This window comes from Anser anser (assembly GCF_964211835.1).
Source record: "Anser anser genome assembly, chromosome: 10".
Lineage (NCBI taxonomy): Eukaryota > Metazoa > Chordata > Aves > Anseriformes > Anatidae > Anser > Anser anser.
Window position 1 is genome coordinate 19,390,314 of NC_139730.1, and position 12,354 is coordinate 19,402,667.

The following is a 12,354-nucleotide window of genomic DNA, read 5'->3' on the forward strand; positions in this document are numbered from 1 at the left end:
GTCATTACATTCTGCAATAGAAAGACAACGTTATATGTTTATGTGCCCTCATACTATAGAAAAAAATAATTCTTTAAGATGTGCTGTAAAGAGATGGAGGAAACAAAATGAATGTTCTGATTTAAAATTCCATAATATCAGCTTTCTATAGTGTCAATGGAGTCCTCTGTCATTTGGAGTCCTCTGCTTTCCTATGGCTGCAGTAGAAGCAGAATATAACCCCCTTCACTGGCAAACTTTTTACTGGACAAGGTAAGAATATATGATAGGGCTCTTGTATCACCAGGCTTCTAAGCTCAGTGGTGTTGTATTCTAAAGTAATCAGACAGGTACTTCAATATGGACAATGTAGTATAATGTTCTAATACTATTAAAAATGGTTTGCATGAATTATGTATATAATAGCAGGTTACTATAGCCATCACTGGCATTCTGTGATGATTTCCATATTCCTTGAAAAGAGTATGTAGCCTGTGAAACCCTCTTCTAGATAGTACAGTAACCCAATCCCATCTAATACAGTGAAATCTTTCTGATCCTTGCCACACATAAATATCATAAGGATTAAGAAATACATTAGTGATAATACTAGTAACAGTTTATAAAATATTTATAATATATCTTAATGCCATTGCATCTGAGCAGCCTTTCAATGAGAATCAAAGGGACAGAAAAGACTGGAAGAATTATAAGTCAGGAACTGGGGTGAATGGAAAATGAAAGCACAATGGCTTGAAACTCATTAGTTTTCTCACACATTCTCAACAGTAGTGCCAAAAAACAAACAAAAAACAACAGCAAAAAAAAAACGATAATACTTACGTCATAGCTTGATAAATATATTCAATTCCATAACGCATTGCAAATTCATCTACAATTTCTTGTGCAGCATCATCAAAATACACCTTCCAGGCTTCATCACCTCTCACTTCAGGGATTTTTACAACACCATTACCTTTAACTTCCGTCAAGTAATGGAATAGATTCTAAATGTAAGAAATTTTTCAAATAGGAATTTTAAGCTTTTAAATGGCATTCTAAAAATATGTCCTGTATAATCAGCAATATGCTCATTAACTTAGATTTTATTTATTTATTTATTAAAGGGTAGCACCAACAAAATGTCCATGACACTAAATGCATTTGTGTGTCTGTGTGAGTGTGGGTAGTGGAACTCTGGTAGTATAGGCCTATGATTCAGCACTTTGATCTATCTCACACAAAGTCACCTCAGTGAACTGGCACAGAGAGACTGCAAAATAAAGTTGCGCAGAAACTTTCTGTACTCTCCTATACACCCTTGATAATGAATTAAATCATGAAGTTATAAAGAAGTATCAAATACAAAGAAAATCTCTGAAAGACACACACCGATTCATCAGTGATTTTATTTTTTTAATTATTGACAAAAGTAATCTATATGATTTCTCTACTATACAGAAATGGTTGGTCTTCTTGATGCTAGCAAGCATGTGTGGAGGATTAAATACTAAAAAAAAAAACCAAACCACTCTTGGGGGAGAACTTTGTTGACTCCACCTCCTTTTTTTTTTCTTTTTCTTTTTTTCTGACTCCTGCTGGCAAGAATGATCTATTGATGCTACATTGTTCCCTCTTTGACTATGAACCTTGGTATGCCAACCAAAAATAAGCTCATCCTGAAGTGTCGCAGTAGTTTTTATCAACGTTCTATTTTTTTATCACATTTTTCTTTATCTGTGCAACAACTGAATAGTAACTTCTATAATAGCTTGCTTTCTTTAACTTCTCCAACATACCTCATGTAAACAGGTGTACTGCACATGGTAGGGAGCAACTTTCTCCTCTCCTTTTATTTCAACGCTGATTTTCAATCTTATAGCACCAGAGACAGCAGATTTATCTGTACGTTTTTCTGAAGGGCAGAAAAATAATACATTAGTAACTATGAAGAATACAAACTGTCATTTGAAAAACTTTCATTTAGAGCCAGAAAGTCCTGCTGTTGAGAACAAGATAATACCTTTTAAATACCTCACATACAGTTCAGGCCATGAAGCTGAACAGGCTGCATAGCACTTTAAGCAACACTTTCCCTTTTTCAACAGAAATTATTTCAATTTTCTATCTGGTATCTGCGCTAATTGTTATTTTCATTATTAACATTTTACTTTAGTTATGAAAACTATAGCAACAGCCCAAACTACTATGTCTTAGAGAAACTTAAAATGTTAGAAGAAATCTATTCCAGTTCAGCTAAGCTGAGTCTTACAGAAGAAATTATATAAATAACTTATTTCTAAAGCTAGTCCATTTAGTTGCTGTCATTGCTGTCAATGACAACTGTCAATGAATAAAATTTGGAATTCATAATGACACATCTTATTTGTAAAATATCTTATTTGTAAAAAATATCTAATTTTAAAAAGGAAATTAAGCAAAGCTTTATTTCCATTGTTAAAAAGAAATCAAATACACATCCATACATTTTACTATGCAACAAAACATTGGCCAGGGAAACAAGGACCATTGATAAGGAAACAAGTGCTTTACAATTTCAGAAAATTATGTCACACAATTCACCTGAAGTATTTCTGAGAACAGGCAACCTAGATAAAAAAGTTACTGACAAACTTTTGTTATCAAATGTAGGAGATTAACTTTTAAATGGTTACTTCAGAACACTTATTGCACACTAAGGTTTTCAGAATTAAAGAAGAGTTTTATGCTTAGATTTAGATTAAGGGATTACATTCTGAGACACACTATCATTGATTTACTTCTGGTTCAAAGAGTGATACTTCTTAAGACCTGACCAGACAAGAACGTACAATCTTTAAAGATAACAGACAGCATTTTGAGCTCCAGCAGACTACGTTGAATTTAAGACTAAACATGTAAACACATTTAACATGTATAAAACAGAAGAACAAACAAGTTTCATGAATAATGATGGATGTAAACAATGAAAAACAAAGATGATTAGGTATAGAAGAATGGTATATACATAATCTTAAAAAATGTAATAAAGTGAATGTACACACAGAAAATATTCACTGGTAAAACTTTTTATCATATAATAATACTGTGAATGGACTAGTCTGAAGTGATGGCTTTTCTTACATTTTTTTAAAACTTTTATATTAAATTGAAATATTTGTCTTTGTTGTGATTAGTTTGCTTTCCGTAATTATAACTCTGGATTGAAACCCAGAAAATATCTTTTATTTTCAAATCGACCTGTAACATCTAAGATTTTAAAAATTGCATATCAGATATGTAACCAAAGCTACATATTCTGAAGTACCAAATGCTGAGATTCTACCTAAATTTGTTAAAAAACAAAACAAAACAAACAAACAAAAAAATAACAGTAAGAATCGTACCTAAATTATACCATACATCCATTTCTCCACTCAGTGTTCTTACTTCAATTATTGTTTGCCCAAGGAAGTCATCTGATTCCTTTTTGAAATGTTGTTTTACTCTAGATTTGATGTCATCATCTTCATCCCATACTCTCACTTTTATTCTATCTGTAGAGTTATGGCATTCACTGTAAAAACAGTAATAAAATTAAGAACGTCATATATAAGCTGCATACATTTGTACTGCCATCTAATTCATTGTGCTTGAATTCTGTATACTTGCTTAACTTCTTTATATGACAGAATAGCAACAACTGCAATATTGAGTGAAATAGAAGTTCATACCGTATTGCCAGGGGAAAGCTAGAATTAATACATATAGAAAGTAAAGAGAGTAACTTGACTGAATTATGTATACATGTGGATAACATTTATGAATGTTATAAACTACTGAACATTGAAACTATCCACTAACTTATAATGTGTACTTGTTGATGCTATTACTTAACAAATATCTTAGGAAAGATACAGTCAGATCAAGTATTTTTTCATTCATGAACATTATGTAGTTCATATAGTAGACCACAGAAGTAGTGGCCTCTAATGTAACAATAAAAAATGTAAGAAAATCTTAGAGACAATTTTCAGTATGGGGCACAAAATTTTTGAGTAACTGATTTGTTTAACTCTTCTCCAAGACCTCAGTTTCCCTTGTAAGGAGAAGTAGGGACAGATTGCCATGCACTAAAAAACTGCAAATTGAAGTGGCTTATGAAACCCTCGTGAGTTGAGTTAATTTGAAAAGCTTCTGGATGCATGAGAGTGATCCCAGTGGATAACATTTTTTGGTCCCAGCTCCAAGGTCTTAGTCTGAGACTCGATTAAGAATTCTTGCTTGAATTCTATTCTAAGCACTACCACTGCTCAATGATCTATTTCAGCAATTCCAGCATTAAAACAGTAATACTATAACTTATCTCCCAACTGGTACCCCTCAGGGTGTGTTCTAAGAATTAATTAGCAGTGGTAATAGGCGTTGGAAGTATAAAGTGCTTTAAATGCCATTATTACTGTCAGGGATAATCAGTCACTAAAAATGGCATGCACTTCTACCCTGCCTCACTGTGACATCACTCAATATCACAAAAATATTTGTGCCTGTTCATATTCCAAATTTCAACACTGAAGATAACTCTGGTAATTAAAAAATATGTTGTTTTGTGATTAGCAAGACTAATGAAATCTGGTTTCCTTTTGTCTTATGGCCAACTTCTCCGACATCTAGCAAACTGCAATCATCAATCGCATCTTCTCTCATAATTGGGATTTTCATAAATTACCCCTTCATATGGACTCCCTGGTGTCTATTACAGGGTGAGCTCATACTGAGGGCACTGTTAGTATCTCTCATCTCTGTCTGTTTTCAGAGAACATGACAGATGCAGTATTAGGGAATCCGTGAGATTTCTTTGAGTGACTGCAAAATTCAGAAGTTATTGGCAAGGACATATAAAAAATAGGAAGACATAGATGCAGATGGATCAAAGAAACATCCTTGTCTTAAGAAAATAGGCTATACCCAGAACCAAAGTATATAATTTTCCTAATGGGTAATTACTCTGAATTACTGATTAACACTGACAGAGCCCTGAATTGCATTTAGTTGTGCACTCAATAGAAATTTTAAACAAGGATTTTCTACTGTGGTATAGGGAGATCCACCACTGGTGAGGCATTTATGTGACCCTCACCACCATATCTGTGCTGTTAGTAGAAGTCTTGCTCTTGTTTTGCTTCCCAGGGAGATGCCACCTCAGGGAAATGTACTTCAGTACAAATACCATGTTTTATTCTCCCGAGACAACACATATTTCCCTCTAATGTAGCTGATTAAGCTACATAAGCTGATTAAGCTGATTAATGTAGCTGAATATTTATTCAGATGGTCAGCACCACTGTGCCTTTCCCTGATTCATTCATCTTTCCTACATCTTCTTCTGCTTTAATTTTAGGTTAGTGAGACATGGTGGTAGCACTACCATTATACTCACATGTTAATCATCTTGTCTAAACCTTTAGTGATGAGTCAGGTCTGCTTCTACGTGTTTGTAATGTTCCTATTTGAGACCCCAAAACTTACATAGACTTGTAATGCTGGAAGGGACAGGGTGGATGAATGCATTTTTACTTGCCTGCCCTGCAACATTGAGATTGAAGGGAGGTTTACTATTAAGCTTACAGAGCTTTCTCTGCGTGATGCTGTTTGCCTGCCCAGCCTCTCAAAAACAGCACTATGTAAAGAGATAATGTAAAGACGCATCCTGCTTTAGTCTATCTGATAACATCTTTGCAGAACTATGTGGCTTTGCAAAAATGTGGGATTCCTACCTCTGCTTAATCTGTCCAGGAAAATCAGCCCAAAGAATTCAAGAAAATGCAATGTATGTCACTCTCAAAACGTTCCATCTTCTAGCCACTCCCTATTACATGCTTAGTAAAAGTGTGCACTAAGGTGAGACACAGGAAATGCGAGAAGTGAATTGTTCTTTAGCACACGGAGACTGAAGGTACTGACACTTTTGAAAGCTGAAAACATTCCTCTATATTCAGATAAGATGGATAGTAGAGATAGTTTTAATAATTTATCAACAATCTGGTGTTGCTATAACATTTCTGCATTTACAGAATACTGCACAGACATAACTAATCCTCATGGCATTCCTGTTTTTATGCTAATGGCTAGAGTAATGAAAAATGTAATAAACAATGTGTACTATAAGAAGATCCCCACGTAAGTGTGCTATTAGCTATACTTTCATGACCTGATTTTAAACCTCATCTATGAGATCTGCATCCAGAGTTAAAATTACAAATAATTGATACACAGTAAAGAAATAACTGCTAGTAAATGAAGATGATGATAGAGAGTGTATGGTGACTAAATGGCCATTTTGTTAAAAAGAAATAAATTCATAATAATAACATAGTTTCCTTGTAACTCTTCAGTAAAAAAAAATCTTACATCCACTAACAAATTTGCAGACTGTGAACAGTTAGGTTAGTTGGAGGTTTGTTCACTTCCTCCCCTCCCCCTCCTCCAAAGTGATATTTCTATAACTTAGAGAAAAACATTTTAAAAATAAAAAATACTATCTCATTAAAATTCTGCAAGCAATCAGCGAAAAATTTTCTGTTTTTTCATAATTTTCAGCGAAAATTATTTCTGTTACACTGTACAAGTGGTGCTCTTTAAGGGAATTCTAAGGAAAAAAAACATCCAGCTGGATACCTGCAAGATGCCAGAAAGTCTCCATCAGAAACTCTGGACTGAAATATCTGAAATATGAAGCAATGGTCAGCTTCAACATGGAGATTTCAACTATCACGGTGTCTAAACTACATCAATGCTGTTTGGTGCTAGAAGATACCTTTTCTCATCATTATCTGCTAAAATATACAGCAGTAAGAATGATCAGAGACAGTCTAGTTTGTACAAACATGTTTTTTCTTCCCTGAGAGTGACTGGAAATCTTCCCAGGCACACTCAATTGGATTTTATATCTTTATCTTTAATGATATTTTCAGTATATCACCAGGAAATCTTCAACAATATCAGAGATCAGACGAATTCTAACAATTTAGTGATGACCCTTATTTCGGCCAAGTGGCAATCATTGTCTTCACAAAAACCTCTTCATTGATCTAATTTAAGTCACACAGTGTATGTTTTCATTCACTGAATGGAGTATGAGGTATCCATTGAAGCTATTTGTCCGAATCATATGATGTCCTCGTGACAGCCAAAATAGAAGATGTAATATAAAATAATCATCCAGTTATATGAAAGACTTCTGGATTAGACAACTGCAGCTGAAGTGTTAACATAGTGAGTAGTTGGAGGAAACATGATCCCTTCAGTCTGCAAGGCAATTTGGAGAGGTATGCTTGCTAAACAACACTGCCACAAACAGACAGATTTCCATATTTCAGCAATTTGAGTCAGCTGTTGAAAATAGTCAAGAAAATAATGAGTGAAGACTTCTATTATTGTGTTGGATGCTCCTAAAGCACCAATATATTTAGAAGTTTGTACAAAACTGAAAACCATACAGCCAACATATTTTTCTCCCCTGTAACTGAGTGGTCTCTCTTCCCATATCAGACAAGTTCAACTAAAGATGCAAGCAGACAGACAGCAGTAAGAACCTGTCTTTGTTATGGGGCTGAAAAAAAAAAATCACCTATCACTGATGCCTTGTTACTCATTAAAACAATAAAAAAACTATTCTGATATCTCCTTTCTGATAATGTGAATTAAAAAAAAAAAAAAAAAAAAGCCCTTGCTACCTATAATATATTAGTTAAGGGAACATCTGCTGGCCTATTTACTTCTCTAGCTTTTGTACAAAAAATATACATTTCAAGGAAAGATGTAATCTTCCTGTGGTATTCTTTAGTTGATAGTTTACTGAGGTGCATACAGGTGTACAGAAGCTCTCCTGTAGTTATTGCTTATGAGTTCTCACACTGAAATCTATGCCAGTATCCCAGGTTTCTGTGGCATGGACATTTAACAGAGCATTACAAGACATGCTGTTAGAAACATTCACTCTCTGCTAGCCATACAGTCATATTAGGATTATGTATGGTTCTGCAACCTGAATACTGCCCTCACTCTATTTGCTGTGACAGAACAAATGCACACTGGTGAGCCATTTTTTTCCAAGTCCTTGTTTCAGAACAGATTGGGAAATTTAAATGAATGTCTTGGTAATATGATTAAATACAAGATTTAAGATTTTTTGATGTATTTTATTTCTGAATTTAGCATTTAGGAGATATAATGATGATTAGTATTAGATTTAGACAGGATGATCAAACATCACTAATAAAGCCTAACTTAAATTAAACTTCCTGAAATAGTTATATTGATCCAGTTTAGATTTAATCTTGTGATTAAACACTTATAGTTTACTTAATACACTTTAGAAATTCTCATAAGCTTTCAAGTGAAATCTAACACGTTAAATAACTCAGGGAGATTATTTTAGACAGTGTGTTATAAAAATGATTGAAAATATATTCAGTTCAAGGCACATATAGGAGATTATATATGTATATATAGCATATATTCAGGAGATTTATGGTATAGCATTTTTTTAATTAACATAATTGCTGGGCAGCAGATTATAGTAATACCCAGAGATGAAAAAAAAATAATAAAATTAAAGTTTCAAGTGATTTTATGGTAGCCCTGCTCACATCTTTGAACAAATAAATTTAGAACTTCGTACCAAGTTTGCTGAGTTGCTCATCCAACTCTTGATATTATGCAACTCATACAATTAAGTTCAAGAAAGTAATTGATCTCCTGCATTTTTTTACTCGCAGTCATTCAGTAAGATATGACACTTTAACATCTACTGGAGTAACACAATCCAAAAAGAAAACATGATCTACATACAGGTAGCCTGTAAGAAGTTTATGAGTGTTTTTTTTTTTTTTCTTTTCTGAATTGACTATTCATTTCTAGTACTGGCTTTGAATCTGTGTAAGGAATGGACATACATTGTTTAGTTTAGTTGGGTTACTTAGTACCATTCCTCAGACAAATAGAAGAGGCAATTAGGGTCATACCTCTTTCAAACTCACAAGGGGAATGATAACCTCTGCAATCAAAAGGCAGCAGATTTCAGTCAAAGAACAGAGAAGAGAAAATAGCTGTTGTGCTACATGACAGGGAGATCATCTCTCATGTTACAACATTGCACCTTCTTGAATAAGACAAAGATAATTTCAAATGACTGAACCCTAAGGAATAATGAGAAATAATGTCTTCCTTGTGAAAGAAAAAAAGGAAAAAGGAAGGAATTAATGTTATATCCCAAAGACAACTATTTTGTTTTGTGGTGATTGGCTATTTTTAAAATTTTCTTTTACACATGGTGACTAACCGTAGATCCTGAATCCTGACTGGGCAGTCTGCAGGATCCTGAGCTGTTCTGTTACTGCTTAATAAATTCATGGATGCTTATAAAAATGATATATCCCCTTTATCATCACTGATACAAGGTTTCATCAGATAAAGTTGTATCAAATTAACACTCAGTTTTGAACAACACTGTTAGGCATAAGATTAATAGACTTACATAACAAAGTTCCATGGGTTAGACTATTGTAATGTGTTACCAGTTTGCATATATTCTCAGTGAGTATGCAAATAAGGCTGTGTTGTATTTAACACTGGAATTTTACATCCTTTTAAAATTATTATATCATCATCTTTTCACAATTTACTATACTACTGTTTTCACACACCTTCCATATAATATCTATTGATTTTATCTGATAATACTGTTGAGGGTACTTTCAGGGTAGACTAGAGCTTTTCTGAGCTTTCAGGCATACAAAAAACAATTTCACGCAAAATTTTCTAAACAAAGTCTAGGGCTTATATTAGCCTTTCAGAATCCTTAATTGACTTTGACAATAGCAGTTAAATACACATCATATACTGTGCCACATAGTAATCAAGCTGAGAAAAGAATAAATGCTGAAATACTTTTGATAAACATAGAGGAATAACACTAAAAAAACCTGATATTATTATCAGATTAGTACCATTCTCAGTCAGGAACGTGTTGTATCCTAAAGCAATATTTAAAGGAAAGGAACAACATAACATAAGTGAATTGGAATTTCCTGTACTGTAATATCTCTTTCTGAAAGAAGTTCTGAGAGCACTGCAAGAGTTAGAATTGGCATGAAATCATATTCAAACCTTAGTAAACATATTTCAGATTGGAACATCTACTTTGTGATCAGGGTTGAACTTCTGTAATGTGCTGACAAAAAACGATACCATTTTCAGTTCTGGGGCTGTAGCCAAGGAAATGAGACAGACAGAAGGATCCTACAAGACTCTCCAGATCTGACAACACTCAGTCTTGGAACCGTTACAAACAACCCAGCCCAGAGTCTAAAGTGCACCAGATATTATGAAGTGCCTCAGTTTCACCTACGGTAATCATACTGTTGAATAAATTTATTTTTTTTTAACTTTCATGGTTAGTGTCTGAGGCACAGGAATGCATCTATAACATTTAAGGTCAAAGTCCAAACAATTTGTTACTGAAGTTCCCTATAAAATTAGAATAGACACCAACAATAGATTCCCCAACAAATATGAGATCTATGAATAATATTGATACAGTTATAACAAAATTGTATGCTCTCCCCATTCAGAGCTATTTTATTAATGCTATAAATGTGCATAGTATAGAAAACACGCTTTCAAGTTGGGTAAGTTTTTCACTTGGTAACATTATATCACCTAAAATATAAGTTAAAAATGCAAGAAACAATGTCATCTTCTATACTCACAAATAGAATTTCTCATCCCATACTGGATTCAAGTTTCCAAAAATAGTCTTTGTTCTCCGCTTATTTTTGCCAACTTGCACGGTAACATAGGGGTCACTTGAGCCAGTTTTGTCCTTAGCTTGTAAGCCTTGAGCACAAAGCACTGCAACAAAAGGAGAAAATGTGCTTTAGCCCTCATAAACCTTGACTGCCAAGAAAAAAATGAAGTGGTAACAGCAGCAACAGGAAACAAAGACCTCAGAATGAGGGCTGCTGAAACAAAGCTTTCTAGGTCAATTTTCCCAGCTTCTGTTGCTCTGGAGATAGATAAGGTTTTTTCTAGATAAGGTTTTTTCTAGCTACCATTCTGGACTGAATACAATCTACAAACATTGTTTAATAGGCTAATAATTTTAGATTCAGTAGAAAGCACAAAACAAATATTTTTCTTGCCATGTATAATCCAGATACTCTTCTTAAACTTTGATTTCATCATCACAGCAAAATAATACTGATGTGTAGTTCGGCTTGAGCCAGATGATATCCTGAATCATAAAATTTTCTCTTTTTTTTCTTCCCCCAAATAAATAAATTAAAAAAAAATCCCAAAGATCAAAAGAAATTCAAAATGAAAATCCCGAGACCTTCAAAAATCTGCACAATGGATTATGAAACTAGTCATAAGGAGCATGGTCCTGACTGTAATTTCTCATTCTCATGTGAAACTATGAGCATTTTCACAATAGTTTTCATTCTACCATAGACAGGATGACAGTTAGATCAGTTGTTATCAACTGTTTAAGTATAAATGACAGTTCATGTGTGTATATACGTAACGTATATATGCAATTTGTAGCAAATATAAATACATGTAATTTGATTTTTCATCATAATTAGTAAAACCAGAAATCTCAAGAGAAAGGAAAATCGACAAATAGCAGCCTTCTAAACCCAGAGAACTGCCATTAAAACACTTGCCGTGGCCCTAAAATCAGCATAGCTAGGTTTTATTATTTTGCACATATTATTTAAAACATATCAGCAGTAGCATTTAATAAATATTCTCTGTTGTCAATCATTGTGGATGACGAAGCATGCTCTGAAAAATGAATACATAAAAATGGCACCTTCTCACTCAGTATATCAGCTACCCATGTGGTTCCAGTCACATCTGCTGACTTCAGTGAAAAAAAAACACTGAAGTACTTTTTACACACCTCATTCTTGAACAGATTAACTCTTAGGAATGAACTAGAACATCTTGTCTTCCCCGCTCACTGCAAATCTAAAGGAAAAGTTTCAGAATGCAAGGAAGTACCCCTCTCCACTTTTTTTCTTCTCTCCATTTTTTTTTTTTTTGTAATGCAGAAGAATTAAGTGCCAACTTAGAAAATTTCTTCCAGAATTGCTAGATTGCTAGCTATGATACTGGCCTGAACACAAGGCATCCTAGAGTATCCTTTAGAGATAGAACTAAAAGCATGAATATGATTTAAATATTTTCCTTCACACACCTCTCCATGTCCTCACAGTTTGGTGACTGTCACACAATTCAACAACTATGCTTTTGAGCTTCACACCCATTACCTTCAGAGTGGCCTCCATTTTTCCCAGTCCATCTAATGAATGATCTCAGATTGTCCCT

The 12,354-nt window shown here is 33.9% G+C and overlaps 1 protein-coding gene across 2 annotated transcripts in view; it reads right to left on the reverse strand.

The window, feature by feature from the left end:
* UNC13C (unc-13 homolog C) overlaps positions 1-12,354 on the reverse strand; it is a 171,207-nt gene that overhangs the window by 82,173 nt on the left and 76,680 nt on the right. For both annotated transcript variants that reach the window (XM_083850451.1, XM_083850452.1), the window contains 4 exons: positions 10,731-10,872; positions 3,366-3,535; positions 1,779-1,894; positions 823-986 (listed from right to left, as the gene is read on the reverse strand). In XM_083850451.1, the coding sequence (XP_083706577.1) occupies positions 823-986; positions 1,779-1,894; positions 3,366-3,535; positions 10,731-10,872 (592 nt within the window). The remainder of the gene's footprint in view (positions 1-822; positions 987-1,778; positions 1,895-3,365; positions 3,536-10,730; positions 10,873-12,354) is intronic.